This window comes from Bos indicus, chromosome 6 (genome assembly GCF_029378745.1).
Source record: "Bos indicus isolate NIAB-ARS_2022 breed Sahiwal x Tharparkar chromosome 6, NIAB-ARS_B.indTharparkar_mat_pri_1.0, whole genome shotgun sequence".
NCBI lineage: Eukaryota > Metazoa > Chordata > Mammalia > Artiodactyla > Bovidae > Bos > Bos indicus.
In genome coordinates, this window is record NC_091765.1 from 31,134,449 (window position 1) to 31,155,797 (window position 21,349).

At 39.5% G+C, this 21,349-nt stretch overlaps 1 protein-coding gene across 4 annotated transcripts in view; it reads right to left on the reverse strand.

Moving 5' to 3' along the window:
* SMARCAD1 (SNF2 related chromatin remodeling ATPase with DExD box 1) overlaps positions 1-21,349 on the reverse strand; it is a 91,208-nt gene that overhangs the window by 67,779 nt on the left and 2,080 nt on the right. Inside the window, exon 1 of one of the 4 annotated variants that reach the window (XM_070790872.1) lies at positions 19,203-20,723. The exons of the other annotated variants lie outside the window; for them this stretch is intronic. Within the exon in view, the coding sequence (XP_070646973.1) occupies positions 19,203-19,233 (31 nt within the window). The 5' untranslated portion in view covers positions 19,234-20,723. Of the gene's footprint in view, positions 1-19,202; positions 20,724-21,349 lie in introns of those variants that run through there. 4 annotated transcript variants of the gene reach the window in all.

Below are 21,349 nucleotides of genomic sequence, written 5' to 3' on the forward strand. Positions count from 1 at the left end.
TCAATTCTTCAAGGCACTCAGCTTTCTTCACAGTTCAACTCACATCTATACATGACCAGTGGAAAACCCAGAGTCTTTACTAGATGGACCTTTGTTGGCAAAGTAATGTCTCTGCTTTTCAATATGCTATCTAGGTTGATCATAACTTTTCTTCCAAGGAGTAAGGGTCTTTTAATTTCATGGCTGTAGTCACCATGTGCAGTGATTTTCGAGCCCCAAAAAATAAAGTCTGACATGGTTTCCACTGTTTCCCCATCTAGTTCCCATGAAGTGATGAGACCAGATGCCATGATCTTCGTTTTCTGAATGTTGAGCTTTAAGCCAACTTTTTCACTCTCCTCTTTCACTTTCATCAAGAGGCTTTTTAGTTCCTCTTCACTTTCTGCCATAAGGGTGGTGTCATCTGCATATCTGAGGTTATTGATATTTCTCCTGGCAATCTTGATTCCAGCTTGTGTTTCTTCCAGCCCAGCGTTTCTCATGATGTACTCTGCATATAAGTTAAATAAACAGGGTGATAATATACAGCCTTGATGTACTCCTTTAATGATTTGGAACCAGTCTGTTGTTTCATGTCCAGTTCTAACTGTTGCTTCCTGACCTGCATATAGGTTTCTCAAGAGTCAGGTCAGGTGGTCTGGTATTCCCATCTCTTTCAGAATTTTCCACAGTTTAATGTGACTGTGGAGAGGTCTGACACAATGTGGTCCACCGGAAAAGGGAGTGGCAAATCACTTCAGTATTCTTGCCTTGAGAACCCCATGAACAGTATGAAAAGGCAAAATGATAGGATACTGAAAGAGGAACTCCCCAGGTCACTAGGTGCCCAATATGCTACTGGAGATCAGTGGAGAAATAACTCCAGAAAGAATGAAGGGATGGAGCCAAAGCAAAAACAATACCCAGTTGTGGATGTGACTGGTGATAGAAGCAAGGTCCGATGCTGTAAAGAGCAATGTTGCATAGGAACCTGGAATGTCAGGTCCATGAATCAAGGCAAATTGGAAGTGGTCAAACAAGAGATGGCAAGAATGATCATCAACATTCTAGGAATTAGCAAACTAAAATGGACTAGAATGGGTGTATTTAACTCAGATGACCATTATATCTACTTCCGTGGGCAGGAATCCCTCAGAAGAAATGGAGTAGCAATCATGGTTGACAAAAGGGTCCAAAATGCAGTACTTGGACGCAATCTCAAAAACGACAGAATGATCTCTGTTCGTTTCCAAAGCAAACCATTCAATATCACAGTAATCCAAGTCTATGTCCCAACCAGTAACGCTGAAAAAGCTGAAGTTGAACGGTTCTATGAAGACCTACAAGACCTTTTAATACTAACACCCCCAAAAGATGTCCTTTTCATTATAGGGGACTGGAATGCAAAAGCAGGAAGTCAAGAAACACCTGAAGTGACAGGCAAATTTGGCCTTGGAATACGGAATGAAGCAGGGCAAAGACTAATAAAGTTTTGCCAAGAAAATGCACTGGTCATAGCAAACACCCTCTTCCAACAACACAAGAGAAGACTGTACACATGGACATCACCAGATGGTCAACACCAAAATCAGACTGATTATATTCTTTGCAGCCAAAGATGGAGAAGCTCTATACAGTCAACAAAAACAAGACCAAGAGCTGACTGGCTCAGATCATGAACTCCTTATTGCCAAATTCAGACTTAAATTGAAGAAAGTAGGGAAAACCACTAGACCATTCAGGTATGACCTAAATCAAATCCCTAGCAACATTACCGAAAAGCAAATCACAAAACTGTTCAAACAGAACAATTTTATAAATGTTGAATGTATGGGGTGAAAAATCACTTTGAAAAAAAAATTTTTTTTTCAGCTATGTTTACTGCCATTTGTATGAAGACACAAATTCTGATAATTATGTAAAATAATAAAATGATAGTCTAATTCTTATCAACTAAGTATTAAAGGTACTATGGACTCTGCTTTTACACAGTGGTCCTGCTATATCACAAACCACAAACAAAACTAAAAATGTAGATCTTCATTGCATCATAAATTTAACCTAAACTTAATGCTTAAAGCTCAACATTCAGAAAACTAAGATAATGGCATCCAGTCCCATCACTTCATGGCAAATAGATGGGAATCAGTAGAAACAGTGGCTTTTATTTTTTAGGGCTCCAAAATCACAGCAGATGGTGATTGCAGCCATGAAATTAAAAGACTTACTCACTGGAAGGAAAGTTATGATCAACCTAGACAGCATATTAAGAAGCAGAGACATTACTTTGTCAACAAAGGTCCATCTAGTCAAGGCTATGGTTTTTCCAGTAGTCATGTACAGATATGAGAGTTGTACTATAAAGAAAGCTGAGGGCCGAAGAATTGATGCTTTTGAACTGTGGTGTTGGAGAAGACTCTTGAGAGTCCCTTGGGCTGCAAGGAGATCAACCAGTCCATACTAAAGGAGATCAGTCCTGAGTGTTCATTGGAAGGACTGATGTTGAAGCTGAAACTTCAGTATTTTGGCCACCTGATACGAAGAGCTGACTCATTTGAAAAGATCCTGATGCTGGGAAAGATTGACGGTGGGAGGAGAAGGGGATGAAAGAGGATTAGGTGGTTAGATGGCATCACCGACTCAATGGACGTGAGTTTGAGCAAACTCTTGGTGATGGACAAGGAGGCCTGGTGTGCTGTGGCTCACGGGGTCACAAAAAGTCGGATACAATGAGCGACTGAACTGAATGCATATAATTTTAACAGTTCAACACTGTCCAGCTTTTTGAAAAGGGCTATGACAAAATGATTTGGATTGTCCTCTTTTCTTTAAAAAGCTTCCTTATTCAAAGTGAAGAACAAGCTTTTCAAACTAGTCTTACTGTTTGTTTAGGGGCAGCGGGGGTGGCAGGTGGTAAAAATTCTATTAGTGAGCAGTAGGAGCACTAGAGTTTCTTGAACTGATTATATATTCATCTTTTCTTTAATCTTCTCCTCTGATCTTCCCAATCCAGGAATCGAATCCAGGCCTCTCACACTGCAGGCAGATTCTTTCCCATCTGAGCCACCAGGGAAGCCCAAGAATACTGGAGTGGGTAGCCTATCCCTTTTCCAGGGGAACTTCCCAACCCAGAAATCAAACCAGGGCCTCCTGGATTGCATGCAGATTCTTTACCAGCTGAGCTACCAGGGAAACCCTACTTATTATATACAGATTATAATACAAAATAGATGGTGAGGACATAATTTTAAAATTCACATTCAATATGCTTCATTAATAAGGTAGGAAAAAAAGCTGGGCTTTCTTATGGGTTTCCCTTGTGGCTCAGCTGGTAAAGAATCCACCTGCAATGCGGGAGACCTGGGTTTGATACCTGGGTTGGGAAGATCCCTTAGAGAAGGCAAAGGCTACCCACTCCAGTATTCTGGCCTGGAGAATTCCATTAACTATATACTCCAGGGGTTGCAAAGAGTCAGACATGACTAAGTGACTTTCACTTTACTCTCTTATAGGTACTGAATTACTAAGAGCTTTTACTGGATATGCAACGTTCACCATCAAAAAATATACATTAGATTGGTTCAAGAGAGTAGAGTAGAATGACACATGTTCATCTCCTCCTGCAAGAGCACCAAGATTGCAACTGGTTGTTGAACAACTATTAAAAGGAGGATGCTGGAGCCCACCAAAAAAAGATACCCCAGACCAAAGACAAAGAAGCTGCAAGGAGATAGAAGGAGGGGGCGCAAGCACAATAAAATCAAATCCCATATTCACCAGGTGAGTAACCCACAATCTGGAGGACAATAATACCAAAGAAGTTCTCCCACTATTGTGAGGGTTCTGAGTCCCATGTCAGGCTTCCCAACCTGGGGATCTGGTAAAGGGACTGGGAATCCCCAGGAATTCTGACTTTGAAGGCCAGCAGGATTTGATTATAGGACTTCCACAGGACTGGGGGTAACAGACTTCGCTCTTGGAGGGCACAAACAAAATCTTGAGAGTATCAAGATTCAGGCACAAGGAGCAGTGATTCCACAGGAGACTGAACTAGACCTACCTGCTACTGTTGGAAGGTCTCCTGTGGAAGCATGGGTTGGCAACGGATGGCCGCAGGGACAAAGGCACTGGCAGTAGCAGTCCTGGAAGGTGCCCCTTAGGATAAGCCCTCTAGAAGGTTGCCATTAACCCTACCATAAAGCCCACAGACCCCAGGGCTGAGTCGTCTCAGGCTAAATAACTAACAGGGAGGAAGCACAACCCCACACATCAGCAGATAATGGGATTAAAGTTTTACTGCCCACCACAGTAAGTCCCAGTTTTTCCCATGCCCAGTCCCTCCCATCAGGAATCTTACACAAGCCTCAGCCTCATGCACCAGAAGGCAAACAGAAGCAAGAAGAACCACAATCCTGGAGCACTAGAACAAAAACCACATCATAGAAAGTTAACCTGAATGAAAAAGCAGAGGGTTATATCCCAGATGAAAGGACTAGATAAAACCCCCTGAAAAACAACTAAATGAAATGGGGACAGGCCAACTTTCCAGAAAAAGAATTCAGAATAATGATAGTGAAGATGATCCAGGATCTCAGAAAAAGAATGGAGAAGATGCAAGAAATATTTACCAAAGACCCAGAAGAACTAAAGAATAAAGATGAACAATACACTAGAAGGAAGCAATAGCAAAATAACTGAGGCAGAAGAATGGGTAAGTGACCTGGAAGACAGAATGGTGGAAGTCACTGTTGCAGAACAGAATATAGAAAAAAAGAATGAAAAAGAATGAAGACAGCCTAAGAGACCTCTGCTGCTGCTGCTTCTAAGTCACTTCAGTCGTATCTGACTCTGTACGACCCCACAGACAGCAGCCCACCAGGCTCCCCTGTCCCTGGGATTCTCCAGGCAAGAACGCTGGAGTGGGCTGCCATTTCCTTCTTCAATGCATGAAAGTGAAAAGTGAAGGTGAAGCCGCTCAATTGTGTCTGACCCTCAGCGACCCCATGGACTGCAAGCCTTTCAGGTTCCTCCATCCATAGGATTTTCCAGGCAAGAGTACTCGAGTGGGGTGCCATTGCCTTCTCCAGGGTGTCCAGAAAGAGAAGAGAGGGAGAAAGGACCTAAGGAAATATTTGAAAAGATAATAGCTGAAAACTTCCCTAAGATGGTAAAGGAAATAGTCAACCAAGTCTAGGAAGCACAGAGAATCCCAAGCAGGATAAACCCAAGGAGGAACAGACCGAGACACACAGTAATCAAAATGACAAAAATTAAAGAGCAAGATAAAATATTAAAAGCAACAAGGGGAAAAATGACAACATACAAGGGAACTCTCATCAGGCTATATTAGCTGATTTCAACAGCAACTCTACAAGCCAGAAGGGAATGGCACGACATATTTAAAGCGATAAAAGGGAAGAAACTACAACCAAGAATACTCTACCCAGCAGGACACTTGTTCAGATTCAGTGGAAAAATCAAAAGCTTTCCAAACAAGCAAAAGTTAAGAGAATTCAGCACCACCAAACTAGCTTTACAACAAATGCTATAGGAATGTCTCTAAGCAGTATGCACGAGAAGGAAAAAAATCTACACAAAATAAACCCAAAACAATTAAGAAAATGGTAATAGGATTGTATGCGTGTGTATGTGTGCGTGTGCATGCGCTCAGTTGCTTCAGTCTTGTCCAACTCTTTCTGACCTTTTTGACTGAAGCTTACCAGGCTCCTCTCTCCATGGGATTCTCCAGGCAAGAATACTGGAGTGGGTTGCCATGCCCTCCTACAGGGGATCTTCCTAACCCAGGGACTTAATTTGCCATACATATGGATAATTACCTTAAACGTAAATGCATTAAATGCACCAACCAAAAGACAGACTGGCTGAATGAATGAAAAGATGTGCATGTATGCACTTCCACCTATCGCATCACTCTACTTAACCCCTCAAATTGTACATAATTATTTCATACTGTTAGGTTAATCATGTTTCCATTATGGCTTGCAACTGTAATTCTTTTATTTTTTGTCTGGCTATTGGTTGTGAAAAGTGATAAACATCTTTTACTGTTGTGGAAAAAAAAAATATATATATATATACATATACACATTAAACATGTATACTACCCTGAACCAAGTGGCACCCCCAAAGCCTGATTGGCAAGTGACTAACAGCAGAGGAAATGGTTTGATAATATGGAGGAATGAGGGAAGATTATAAAACAAAAGCATTTCTCAAACTAAGGACCTCTTTTAAACTTCTCACTTTTAAAAAAAATGAGGGCTCCACAAGAGTCTTTGCTTATGCTGGTTATACCTATAATATTTACCTCATCAGAAAATAGTAACTAAGAAAATGTTTAAGAATTTATTTAGGACTTCCCTGGAGGTCCAGTGCTTAAAAATCCTCCTGACAATGCTGGGGACATCAGTTCAATCCCTGGTCCAGGTGGACTGCACACGCTGCAGGGCCACTAAGCCTGTGTGCCACAACAAGAGAAGCCACTGCAACGAGCGCGGCATGCAGCAACTAGAGACAGCCTGAGCGCAGCAACGAAGGCCCAGCACAACCACAAAGCAAACAAGAGGAAGGAAGGAATGCTTAAAAAGAAAAAAAATTAATAAGAAAACTATATTCCTTCCTCCCCCATCCCTCAAATTCAGTGAGACAAGTAGCACTGTTTTAAATCTGTGAAGATTCCTGGTTTAATAGAAAGACAGCTAGATTCTCATATCTGTTTGTGCAATTATCTGTTGAAGTGTATTGTTTTTGTTTGGTTTACAAAGGAAATCATGCCTCACCACAGTTACATAGTTAAGGAAGGAATATTTTTTAAAAATAAAAAAGTTTTACTTTACTGTGGGTATTTTTTGACAATGAACCCAAATTTGACAGATGGTAGTTTTTCTAAAGGTTGTTGCAATGTGGAGTCTGAAATGATGTGAACGAACTTTTCATTCTGTTACATTAAAGCGTTCCAGTCAATCTTGCACTTTAATAGCCCCTTAACCCATGCATTATCTTTTTAAAGCATTGTGTGCACTATCTTTTGGAAAATATTGGTTCACTCACTGAATAATGCATATCTTCCCAATGTTGACATGTCATATTTTTTTACAAAAATGACATTCATTCATCTCACCACTGGTTTCTAAATATCTGGAGACTGTCAAAATCACATTTGTAGATAGGTTTTCCAAAATTCAAAAGTTTTCTTTGAAACTAGAATTTTATCATTTGCATAAATACTGTCAGTTGTTTTCCTTGATATCAGATCATTTTTTTGAAAAAAATGTCTGTTAAATACCTGTCTACATAGTGTGGTTTGTCAGTCATTCTTTTAAATAAAAATGGTGCTCTGTGAAATAATGACAAGCTCAGCTCAAACTCAAAGCAACTGCTCAAATGCTTTCTCCTCAGACAACCACTGCACTCCAGCATGCAGCGAAGGGGAGTTCACATTTTGTTTCAAAAAATATTAAAATGGTGCCTACTAATAAAGGTTGATTTATTAAAAACTATTTTTACTGCTTCATCAAGAACATTCTTAAGTGAAACTGACATTTAAAAATTTTAAGGATACAATGACAATTTAGAACAGCCTGGAATCTTGGCCTCAATTCACGCGAGGGTACCAGCAGTTTTACCTATCACTGCTTTTGCATCATTGGTGCAAATACCAGTATAGTGAAAAAGGCAGGCAATGTCTTAATATTATTATGAAATAGTTTTAACCCTTTTGGGTCCAAGGGAACCCAAAAATTCACAGGTCATACTTTGAAGAATAAAGGGATACAGTAAGAGCTTTACATAAAATATCAACTTTCTAGTATCAATAATCTGGAATTATAATAGTGCTGAAGTGCTTAGATTTGTTTGACTATTTTCAGAACAACCGGAAAAATAGCTAATAGCCAATGGCCAAAGAGATATTCCTGATGTAATGACATTTTTTGACCAAAGCAAAGAAGCACTTTTAAGCAACAGCACAAAGGAGACAGGAAGGAAGCAAAAAAGAAAACGATAGAAATGCGGGAAACAATGTGACAACTAGAAACAATTATAAAAGACACTGGCTACTACTCTATTCTGACTTTGTTGCAGGCCTGCTGTATTTAAGGCACTGTACCAGGAGGTTATGGATATTAAAGAAAAAAAAAAAAGGCAAGTTACAGTTCCACTTGCCCTAAAGAAACTAATTATAGGAGCTAAATAGCCATGTACATAAATAGCTATGTTATGAATCATAATCTGTGCCACCTGAGAGGAATCAACAAAATGCTAAAGGAACGTAAGGGAAAACAGCCTGTCCTTTCATGTAAAAATAACTTAAAAATCCTGTTTTAGGAACAGAAGATGGTATTTTCCCATTATCAAAGGCAATGGGAACCTACATCATTAGCATATGAAAGAAGATTCCAAGGTTCAAGGGAATAAGCCCAAATGAAATTCTCCATTCAGTTCAGTTCAGTCGCTCAGTCCTGCCAGACTCTTCATAACCCCATGAATCGCAGCACGCCAGGCTTCCTGTCCATCACCAACTCCCGGAGTTGACTCAGACTCACGTCCATCGAGTTGATGATGCCATCCAGCCATCTCATCCTCGGTCGTCCCCTTCTCCTCCTGCCCCCAATCCCTCCCAGCATCAGAGTCTTTTCTAATGAGTCAACTCTTCGCATGAGGTGGCCAAAGTACTGGAGTTTCAGCTTCAGCATCATTCCTTCCAAAGAAATCCCAGGGCTGACCTCCTTCAGAATGGACTGGTTGGATCTCCTTGCAGTCCAAGGGACTCTCAAGAGTCTTCTCCAACACCACAGTTCAAAAGCATCAATTCTTCGGCGCTCAGCCTTCTTCACAGTCCAACTCTCACATCCATACATGACCACTGGAAAAACCATAGCCTTGACTAGAGTTGGTAAAGTAATGTCTCTGCTTTTGAATATGCTATCTAGGTTGGTCATAACTTTCCTTCCAAGGAGTAAGCATCTTTTAATTTCATGGCTGCAGTCACCATCTGCAGTGATTTTGGAGCCCCAAAACGTAAAGTCTGACACTGTTTCCACTGTTTCCCCATCTATTTCCCATGAAGTGATGGGACCGGATTCCATGATCTTCGTTTTCTGAATGTTGACCTTTAAGCCAACTTTTTCACTCTCCACTTTCACTTTCATCAAGAGGCTTTTTAGTTCCTCTTCACTTTCTGCCACAAGGGTGGTGTCATCTGCATATCTGAGGTTATTGATATTTCTCCTGGCAATCTTGATGCCAGCTTTTGCTTCTTCTAGCCCAGCGTTTCTCATGATGTACTCTGCTGCTGCTGCTAAGTTGCTTCAGTGGTATCCGACTCTGCGCAACCCCAGAGGTGGCAGCCCACAAGGCTTCCCTGTCCCTGGGACTCTCCAGGCAAGAACATGAGTGGGTTGCCATTTCCTTCTCCAATGCGTGAAAGTGAAGTTGCTCAGTCTTGTCCGACTCTAGCGACCCCATGGACTGCAGCCCACCTGGCTCCTCCATCCACGGGATTTTCTAGGCAAAAGTACTGGAGTGGGGTGCCATTGCCTTCTCCCATGATGTACTCTGCATATAAGTTAAATAAGCAGGGTGACAATATACAGCCTTGACGTACTCCTTTTCTTCTTGGAACCAGTCTGTTGTTCCATGTCCAGTTCTAACTGTTGCTTCCTGACCTGCATGTAGGTTTCTCAAGAGGCAGGTCAGGTGCTCTAGTATCCCCATCTCTTTCAGAATTTTCCACAGTTTACTGTGATCCACACAGTCAAAGGTTTTGGCATAGTCAATAAAGCAGAAATAGATGTTTTTCTGGAACTCTCTTGCTTTTTCCATGATCCAGCGGATGTTGGCAATTTGATCTCTGTTTCCTCTGCCTTTTCTAAAACCAGCTTGAACATCAGGAAGTTCACAGTTCACATATTGCTGAAGCCTGGCTTGGAGAATTTTGAGCATTACTTTACTAGCGTGTGAGATGAGTGCAATTGTGTCGTAGTTTGAGCATTCTTTGGCATTGCCTTTCTTTGGGATTGGAATGAAAACTGACCTTTTCCAGTCCTGTGGCCACTGCTGAGTTTTCCACATTTGCTGGCATATTGAGTGCCGCACTTTCACAGCATCATCTTTCAGGATTTGAAATAGCTCAACTGGAATTCCATCACCTCCACTAGCTTGTTCGTAGTAATGCTTTCTAAACCCACTTGACTTCACATTCCAGGATGTCTGGCTCTAGGTCAGTGATCACACCATCATTATTATTTTGGTCGTGAAGATCTTTTTTGTATAGTTCTTCTATGTATTCTTGCCACCTCTTCTTAATATATTCTGCTTCTGTCAGGTCCATACCATTTCTGTCCTTTATCGAGCCCATCTTTGAATGAAATGTTCCCTTGGCATCTCTAATTTTCTTGAAGAGATCTCTAGTCCTTCCCATTCTATTGTTTTCCTCTATTTCTTTGCATTGATCGCTGAAGGCGGCTTCCTTATCTCTCCTTGCTATTCTTTGGAACTCTGCATTCAAATGCGTATATCTTTCCTTTTCTCCTTTGCTTTTCACTTCTCTTCTTTTCACAGCTATTTGTAAGGCCTCCCCAGACAGCCATTTTGCTTTTTTGCATTTCTTTTCCATGGGGATGGTCTTGATCCCTGTCTCCTGTACAATGTCACGAACCTCATTCCATAGTTCATCAGGCACTCTATCTATCAGATCAAGGCCCTTACATCTATTTCTCACTTCCACTGTATAATCATAAGAGATTTGATTTAGGTCATACCTAAGTGGTCTAGTGGTTTTCCCTACTTTCTTCAATTTAAGTCTGAATTTGGCAATAAGGAGCTCATGATCTTAGCCACAGTCAGCTCCTGGTCTTGTTTTTGCTGACTGTATAGAGCTTCTCCATCTTTGGCTGCAAAGAATATAATCAGTCTGATTTTGGTGTTGACCATCTGGTGATGTCCATGTGTAGAGTCTTCTCTTGTGTTGTTGGAAGAGGGTGTTTGCTATGACCAGTGCATTTTCTTGGCAAAAACTCTATTAGTCTTTGCCCTGCTTCATTCCGTATTCCAAGGCCAAATTTGCCTGTCACTTCAGGTGTTTCTTGACTTCCTACTTTTGCATTCCAGTCTCCTTTAATGAAAAGGACATCTTTTTCGGGTGTTAGTTTTAAAAGGTCTTGTAGGTCTTCATAGAACCGTTCAACTTCAGCTTCTTCAGCGTTACTCATTGGGGCATAGACTTGGATTACTGTGATACTGAATGCAGCAACCCCACGCCCGAGGCCAGGGGTGGCAGCCGGGAGGAGCAACCCCATGTCCAAGGAGCGGTGGCTGCAGGGGCGCAGGAGGGCCTAGAGGAGCTATTCCACGTTCAAGGTCAGGAGGGGTGGCAATGAGGAGATAACCCTCGTCCAAGGTAAGGAACAGCGGCTGTGCTTTGCAGGAGCAGCTGTGAAGAGATACCCCACGTCCAAGGTAAGAGAAACCCAAGTAAGACGATAGGTGTTGCAAGACGGCATCAGAGGGCAGACACACTGAAACCATACTCAAAGAAGCTAGTCAATCTAATCACACCAGGACCACAGCCTTGTCTAACTCAATGAAACTAAGCCATGCTTGTGAGGCCACCCAAGACAGGTGGGTCATGGTGGAAAGGTCTGACAGAATGTGGTCCACTGGAGAAGGGAATGGCAAACCACTTCAGTATTCTTGCCTTGAGAACCCCATGAACAGTATGAAAAGGCAAAATGATAGGATACTGAAAGAGGAACTCCCCAGGTCACTAGGTGCCCAACGTGCTACTAGAGATCAGTGGAGAAATAACTCCAGAAAGAATGAAGGGATGGAGCCAAAGCAAAAACAATACCCAATTGTGGATGTGACTGGTGATAGAAGCAAGGTCCGATGCTATAAAGAGCAATATTGCATAGGAACCTGGAATGTCAGGTCCATGAATCAAGGCAAATTGGAAGTGGTCAAACAAGAGATGGCAAGAGTGAATGTCAACATTCTAGGAATCAGCAAACTAAAATGGACTGGAATGGGTGAATTTAACTCAGATGACGATTATATCTACTACTGCGTGCAGGAATCCCTTAGAAGAAATGGAGTACCCATCATGATCAACAAAAGAGTCCGAAAGGCAGTACTTGGATGCAATCTCAAAAATGACAGAATGATCTCTGTTCGTTTCCAAGGCGAACCATTCAATTCTCCATTAGTGGTGTGCAAACAGAAGACAAACTTATATCCTAAATTATTCCAGTATACATTTATTCATTTTCATACCTAAGTCTACCATCACACAAAAGAAGGATTTAAACACCTGCCACTGATTCTACCTTTCCAAGGGATCCCAGATCAAAAACTATTCAAAAGAAAAAAATCACTGCTAGGAGATTATGAATTCACACAGAAAAGTCTACATCAATTTGTTAATCCACAAATAAAGGTGATGCCAAAGTAGAATGAAAACACTTAAACCTTTGATTCTGTCCCGTAGTCTTATGTAAGTGTGCCTTTTTGCCATTTTGACATTCTAATTGTGTGCTGTTCTACATGATTCAATTCTCTAATATGGCAACTGACTTTCAAGGCCGTTCCTTTCAAGGCCATTCCTAGTGAAGCACATCATACAATTGCCCCTTTAAAAGGTTTATTACCAAAAAAACAGATCATAAATTCTGGACAGTCTTAGGCTTCCCTGGTGGCTCAGTGGTATAGAATCTGCCTGCCAGTGGAGGAGACCTGGGTTCGATCCCACATGCCAAGGAGCAACTAAGCCTGTGTGCCCCAACTACTGAGCCTGTGCTCTGGAGCCTGCAAGCCTGTATGCTCTAGAGCCTGTGCTCTGCAACAAGAGCAGCCACCACAATGAAAAGCCTGTGCACCACAACTAGAAAGAAGGCCCTGCTCACCACAAAAAAGCCTGCACGGCGATGGAAGACCCAGTGCAGCCAAAAATAAAAATTAAAAAAATTAAGAAAATATAATCTGGACAGTCCTAATTTGAACGACATAGTAGACAGGGATCTTCAGCATCTTAGATAAATCAAACTATCTCTGATGAAAGCTCTCAAAAAAGACAAGGAATACACTAAAAGATTGAAGATTAGTTTCTCATACACTAGCTTAAAATGAGAAAGAAGAAACATTTCAGGCTTAAGCCAAAAGAAAAGGTAAAGATAAACAGAAAAAATGTAAAGGAAAGAGTCATGTGATTTATAATGGACAAGGTCAAAGTGTTAAACCTGAAAAGTACTTTTTAATAAGAATTTATATCTACATTAAAAACATAACTGACATGTACAAATGAATTTTAATAATGAAATGCATAAACATGGCAGGATACATAGAACAAAAAGTCAACAGAGACAAAAATGAGGCTTTAACTGTCTAGTCTAAACTCTTAATAGAAAAGGCAGCACCAAAATAATTAAGATATAAAAAGATATTTTTTAAACTATTTTGATTGGTACCTACTGTAAGAGACACATTATAGATTATGACCCTAAACACACAGATCACTAGTTATATAACAAAGGTCTCATAGGCTTTACTGTTATACTTTGATAATTTTCTATTTGTTGTATCTATGAAAAATAAGTTATATGCATTCAGCCAGGATCCAAGAAACTGACTTTATGACATGTTTGTAATCCAGTTTGAAAAAAATGATATAAATAATAACTCATTATTTTTGACATATAAGTAAATGTGTAATTAGATTATGCATTTTCAAGTACTCAGAGCTTTTACAGAAATTCTTTAGTAGGCCAAAAAGAATATCTCAGTAAATTCATCAAAGATGAAATATTACAGACTACATTCTCTGGTCACAAAAAGTAAAATTGGAAGTAAATGTTAATAATAATGTTGAAGCAAAATTTCAGTTACTTGGATATTAAAACAACAAATAAACAAGAAAAACAAAAGAAACCACTCCTTTAAACTCTCAGGTCCAAGAAGAAGAAAAAGCAAAAACATATTAAAATCTACAGTACAGGAATACCTCTTTTCTTGCATTTCACAGATACAGTGCTTTTTTTTTTTTTTTACAAATTGAAGGTTGATGGCACCATATGTTGAGCAAGGTTACTGACATTTTTTCCAACAGCATTTGCTCACTTCATGTCTCTCTGCCGTATTTTGGTAATAATTCTTGTAACATTTCAAATATTGTATGGTGATGTTTGTTACGGCGACCGGTCATCAGTGATCCTTGATATTACTGTTGTAATTGTTTTAGGTGCCCCAAAAGCACACATATAAAATGGCAAACTTAACTGATAAAACGTTTTATGTGTTTTGACTGCTCCACCCACCTGCCACTTCCTTCATCACTTTCCCCCTCTTCCAGCTTCCCTATTCCTTAAGACACAACAATAAATTAGGTCAGATACTAACCCTCCAATGGCCTCTAAGTATTCAAGAGAAAGGAAGAGTTGCACATTCCTCTCTCTAAATAAAAAGATGGAAATGTTTAAAGTTAGTGAGAAGGCAGGTCAAAAGCAAAGACAGGCTGAAAGTTAGGCCTCTTGCAGCAGTTAGCCAAGACATGAATGCAAAGGCAAAGTTCTGGAAGAAAATTAGAAATTCTACTCTAGTCAATCTACAAACAAGAAGCCAAACAGCTTTACTGCTGATATGGAGAAACTTTCAGTGGTCTGGATAAAAGGTTAAACCAGCCTCAGCACTCCCTTAAGCCAAAGCCTAATTCAGAGCAAGACCCTATCTCTTTCTTTCTATGAAGGCTGAGAGAGGTGAGAAAGTTGCAAGGAAAAAAGTTTGAAGCTTGAAGAAGTTAGTTCATAAGGCTGAAGGAAAGTAGTTGTCTCCATAACATACAAGTGCATGATGAAGCAAGAAGTACTGATGTAGAAACTGCAGCAAGATATCCAGAAGATTTAGCTAAGATAATTAAGGAAAGTGGCTACATTAAACAAGAAAAGTTTCAGTGTCAACCAAACAACCTTCTAATGGAAGAAGGTTCCATCTAGGACCTCCAGAGCTAGAGAGGAGAAGTCAATGTCTGGCTTAAAAGGATAGGCTGAGTCTCCTGTTAGGGGCTAATGTAGCTGGTGACTTTAGTTGAAACCACTGCTAATTTATCATGCCCGAAAATCTTAAGGCTCTTAAGAATTATGCTAAATCTACTCTGCCTATGCTCTATAAATAAATGGAACAAAGCCTGGATGACAGAAAAGTTGTTTAAAACAGTTGTTTAAAATACTAAGTATTTTAAACCCACTGTTGTTACACCTACTGCTCAAAAAAACGACTGCTTTCAAAATATGACTGCTCAGGGAATTCCCCAGTGGTCCAGTGGTTAGAACTCTGGGTTTTCACTGGTGAGGGCCTGATTCAATCCCTGAATAGGGAACTAAGATCCAACAGATGTGAAAGAAGAAAATACGGATGGATATATTTATAATGTGGTGGTAGGGAATGGCTTTCTTTTATCAGTTCTGATCGGGACCTAAAACCATAAGCCTTAAAGAAAAAGATTAACAAACTGACCATTTAAAAATGGAAAACTTCTCTGTTGTAAACAACAAACAGAATTAAAAGACTGGAATAAAAAAAAAAAAGGCAATTTAATCGTTCATTAGCCTTTTAAAGATTAGAAAGGTTTGCAATATTCTGGCCTGGTATGAAAAAGCAGACATCTGAAACCAGCCTGTAGTCTAGTGCAAACTGGTAAAACTATTATGATGGGTTATTTGGCAATTACTAAAATATTAATTCATATTCCTTCTAACATGACAATTTCATTTCCCAGAATTTTTCCACAGATTGTACACAGGCAAAAACATCAATATAAAAGAATGGTCACTACAGCATTCTTTAAAACAAAAAGAGGAAATTAACCAAAACAACCAATGTCTATTAACACGGAACTATATGAATTATAATACATCAATGTATAAGACATACTGTAGTCACTAAAAACAATTCAAGTATAACATATTTTATATGAACAGGGAAAACATAAAAAAAATCTACTTTGAGGGGACTTCCCTGGCAGTCCAGTGGTTAAGAGACTGCACTTCCACCGCAGTAGGCATGTGTTTAATACCCAACTGGGCAACTAAGCACATGCAGCATGGCATTTGGGGGAACCCCCCCCAAATCTACTTTTTAGTCAATAGTGAGCTGCATTACAATATACATAATACTATTTTATCTAAAAAAAAAAACACAAAAAACCAACAACCTAGAATACATATAGGTAGGGAAAAAAATGAAAAAATGAAAATACCAACACTAAATGAAAAGATTACATTAGAGTCTCTCCATTACACAATTGTTATAATCATTTTTTATATAACACTTTATTTTGAAGAAAGCAGCACAAAAACTAAAAAGGTAGAAAAGGAAAACATAGACAAAAAATGTACATTTAAAATGAATTTAAGACATTTAGACTCACAGTACTTTCTATTAGAACAATTGAGCACTAATCTTTTTAACAAATACGACTCTTCAACTAATACTAGCAGACATTAGGAAACCAGAATTTCTATCCAAAGATAAAATGAGGATTCACATTTTGGCCACACACACTTAAGAGGACTCAGTAGTTAAAGTATCACTCAACAGTTAAAGAATCGTGAGGTTAAAATGATACGTGCAGCTTCATCATTCAAATGATCTCATTCATTTTGATTTCAGAGAACAAATAGACAAAGGAAGTGAAGTCCAAAAGTGATAAGATTGTAGAATCCGTAAGTGGCAGAGCATTGTTCCTTGGAAATCTTTTCACAATTAAAAAATTTTTTCCTCCTACTTATTAACAACAGTTACTTTCAACATGATGACCACACCAAAATGGCAGCCACTATAGAAGACTGACCATTTCATTAAGAAATTCATCAAGCATACACTAAAGCTTTCCTCCATTCCAACCTCAGAACCACCTATGAATCATCTATTTTTCTCTTTTACTCCCATTCCCCTGGGTAAAATGTGTCTTCATGTTTTTCTCAAAGTTAAACAGTCCAGCTACAGTTGCACTCCTACCTCCCTGACGCCTCTCATCAGATACCATCCCCCGTCTTTCATCCTTTCCCCCTCCACTAGCTTCTTTCCCTCAGCTAAAAAATATGCTCAATTTTCAATGTTCCTCAGACATCTTTTCTTGACATTATTTCCTCATCAAGCTGTTCTCTTTCCCTTGTTGGAATAGGAGTCTTCATCTGCTTAGTTTTCTATTGAAACTGCTATGGGCCAACAGGAACTTTAATTTCAAAGAAAAGAGGTCTCTGATCAGATCTCATTCAAACTGATTTCTCTGCAACATTTGATACTGTTCACTATACAACACCAATGTGGAAACTCCCCTTTCTTTTGCTTTCAGGGTATTACCATTTGCTTACTATTCTGTCATCCTTTATATCTTTCATTGGTTTCCCTTCCTTTATCCATTTTTAAATACTGATGCTTCTTACTATCTATTTTGTTTAGGACATTTTTTTGGCTGGGGGCGGGGGTGGGTAACTACCTCAAGGATGACTTCAAAGTTGATTTCTCATATTCCAACCATTCTCTGAGCCCTAAACTCCAATGTTCAACCCTCTACTAGACCTTGCTACTAAAACATAAACGCAAATTCAACATGTTTTGGTATCTATCTCTTAATCCTGCTGCCTAATTCAGTTGATAGTGCTACTAACTCAGCTGTCCAAGCAAGGAACATCTGCATTACCTTTAAATCCTCCACATTTAACTGATCATCAAATATCATCATATACATATCATATAAAACATCTCTAAACTGCCTCCTCTGTCATTTCCCTGTATTTAGGCTTCAATTATTCCAACAGTTTCATTGCTATTTCTCCCATACTGAAATGTTCTATATAATGTATACCAAATAAAGTCCATTCTCCCTGGGAGAGCATATAAATAGGCCTCTCAAAACCCACCAGTCTCTGTTTCTAAATCTTTTCTGCTTCATGCATACTGCCCTATACCTCCTCTTCCATAGATAACTTCACCTATTCCATTCACATACCACATTCCAAGGCAACATGCTTTTATCCCTTGTTCACTGAATAAGCAATGAGTCATTGTTTAGTGTTCACTCAGTCATTTCTCTATGATTTTTCCTGATTCTCTGCAGAAAGAAGGAATAATCTAATCACTGTGAATTAGACTGCGGTCCTACACTGCTTAATATCTTCCTTTATTAGAAGTTACCACATTGTGCTATTTTAACCATATATATTTATGTGTTCTTTCCTCTTGGTGCTCCTTGAGGATCATGCTTAGCTCAATGTTTTATTCTTTATGCATAAAACAGTAGATTCTCTCCTCTCACACTCATTTGTCACTGCTTTATTCTCTCCAAACCTGCTATGCTCCCAGAAAAGTAAAATAAAAAAGAAAATGTAAGTAGTAATGACTGATAACTCCAGGCACTAATGAGAGTAAAATAAACCGAGGTGGGGGGAGGCGACCCACAGGTTAAGTGTATGCCCTCATAGCCAAAGGCTGGATTAAGGGAGCCTGCCCTCTATCAAAGGTAGTTTCAAGTATCCCAGGCTAAAGATGACTGATGGCTATGGCACTGTTTCACGATCATAAAGAGGAAGAGGGACATTTAAAAATATGTACGAAGTACTATTATCACCTATTCATCATTCAATACTCCTTTTTTCAACACATACTTTGAATGCCTACTATACACCAATCATTGTTCTAAGCAATGGGGATGGACAGATAGGTAAACCAGGTCTTTGCTCTCACAGATCTTACATTCTAATAAGTGGAACATAAATACATAATGCAAAGTTAGTGATGGATACTATACAGAAAAATACAGTAAAGGGGGTGAGGGTTGCTACTTTAGAGAGTAATCAAGAAAAGACCTTCTTAAAAAAAGGTAACATTTCACTAAGTCCTAATACAACAGCAGAGTCACATGCAGATAACAAGAGAAAGCGTCTTGGAGGCAGATGGAAAAGCATATAGGAAGAAGAAAAGATTGAATGGGGTTTGGCATATTCAAGGAACAGTGTCCCTGTGGCACTGTAACTGAAGGAGAGTGGTATAAAATAAAATCTTAACTCTTAGGTAAAATAATTGGATTATCTGAGAAAGAGTGATAACAGGTAATTTTAACCACATACAATTTCCATCCTGTAAGTGGACTCAGACCCTAAAACTGATGTAAATAAACAAATGTAGCCTAATTCTACATAATAAGAGTAAATTACCGGTTGATGATAAAGAAAGGTCAATATTCATATCCCACTGATGATACGTCCACTGATTTCCCAATGTCCATATTCAGTCTGATCTTAAATCCAATTTTAGTGTGTTGACCTCTCCTCGGAACCGTGTGTACGCACGCTCGATTGTGTCTGGTTCTTTAGAACCCCATGGACTGTAGCCCACCAGACTCCTCTGTCCATGGGATTCTCCAGGCAAGAATACTGGAGTGGGTTGCCATTCCCTTCTCCAGGAGATCTTCCCAACTCAGGGATCGAACCAGGGTCTCTTATGTCTCCTGCACTGGCAGGCAGGGTTCTTTACTACTACCACCACCTGGGAAGCCAGGGGCCCAAGGCCTGATGTTTATTTCAGCACCCCTCTCCCGCCATGCTAAGTTAACCTGCTTTTGGTCTACTGCTTAACTGGCAGGCTCCCCTTGTGGCTCAGCTGGTAAAGAATCTGCCTGCAACGTGGGAGACCTGGGTTCAATCCCTGGGTTGGGAAGATCCCCTGGAGAAGGGAAAGGCTAACTACTCCAGTATTTTGGCCTGGAGAATTCTAGGGACTCTATAGTCCAAGGGGTCAGAGAGTTGGACATGAGCGATTCTCACTTTCAAACTCAGGGCAGGACCTTTGATTCTCATTTGAATTTTTAAAGGCATACCCAAGGTCTTACAGTGGGTACTTCATACCTATTCTAATGTATAGAACTACCTTTATTCCCCTCAATTACTTAAACTAAGATCCTTAACATCCATTTTATCTCATTCCTACACAAGGACCCAGATGTAAAATCTTGTACTTTCTTACTCTGAAACTCTTAAGCCTTGTTCTTCTGTTTGTACTGCCACTGCTGTTTGGATTAAAAGAGCTTCCCAAATGATTTCTCTCCCTTTAAACACTACACTCTAGCAATACATAGGTTTCATGACTGCCAGGTTGATTTTTTTTTTTTACAAAACAAGTTTCTTTCATTATTTTACCCAAGGGCTTCCCTGGTGGCTCAGTGGTAGAGAATCTGCAAACCAATGCAGGAGACTCGGGTTCGATCCTTGGGTCAGGAAGATCCCTTAGAGAAGGAAATGACAACCCACTCCAGCACTCTTGCCTGGGAAATCTCACAGAGGAGCCTCGTGGGCTACAGTCCCTGGGGCTGCAAATATTCAGACATGACTTAGCGACTAAATAAGTACCTCTGGAGTACCTATAATATTAAGTCTAAACTTTGCCTTACTTTTCAAGATTCTCAAAAATCTACAGGATCAATTAAAATAATCTTTTCAGTAAGCAAAGCTCTCTCTTCCAAGGAGGATGAATCCTTACCACTCCTGGAACAAACTTGATTTTTGTAATTCCCAAGTGTCATTAAGACTTACCCCACAATTTCTAAAGCAATCTCAGTTTTAAAAAGAATTTACATATGGAAAGTCCAAATAAAGAGAAAAGAAGCGAAGTCTCCTTAGAGAAAAAAAGGAAAGCAGAAAAAACACCTTCTGATTAGAAAAAGAAACTAAAAATTTTACATTACTGATAAATAACTGAAACATTTCATTAAATTCCACTTTACAAAGTGTTTTTATTTTAGAGATGAAAAAACTGTGGATCTCAGAAAATCTGAGTTACTTCTCCGATGTCCCATTTAACAAAAATTAAGAAGCAGAGGCTCCCAAGGACTCAACATCCCATGCCTACACCCTGGCCTTTCCTTCCCTAACCACAGAATAAACAGATTAAAATATTTAGTTAAAATATTAAAGTACCTGGATGTTTAGACATTAATGACAGCATGTTATGCAAACCAAATTATCTGCTGAAAGAATGCACACAGGGATGTCACTCGTGCTTAAATCTTTCAGTGCTCTGAATTTAGGTTAAGTTCAAAATTCTTCGAATAAACAAAGCCTTTCAAAATTTGATTCCTAATTACCAGTTAGTCACACCTACCAAATTGTTCCATCAAGTTCCAATTACACCTAAGTATTTAAATTGTTATTCTAATGATAACTTGTAGGGACTGTTTTCAATGTTATATTTAAGTAGAACAGCAAACAAAATGGGGATATCAAGGGTAAAGACAAATATTACTAATTCTGTAATTTAAAAGGTGCTTATGAAATACTGAGCTTTACACTAAAAAGGGTATTACTGA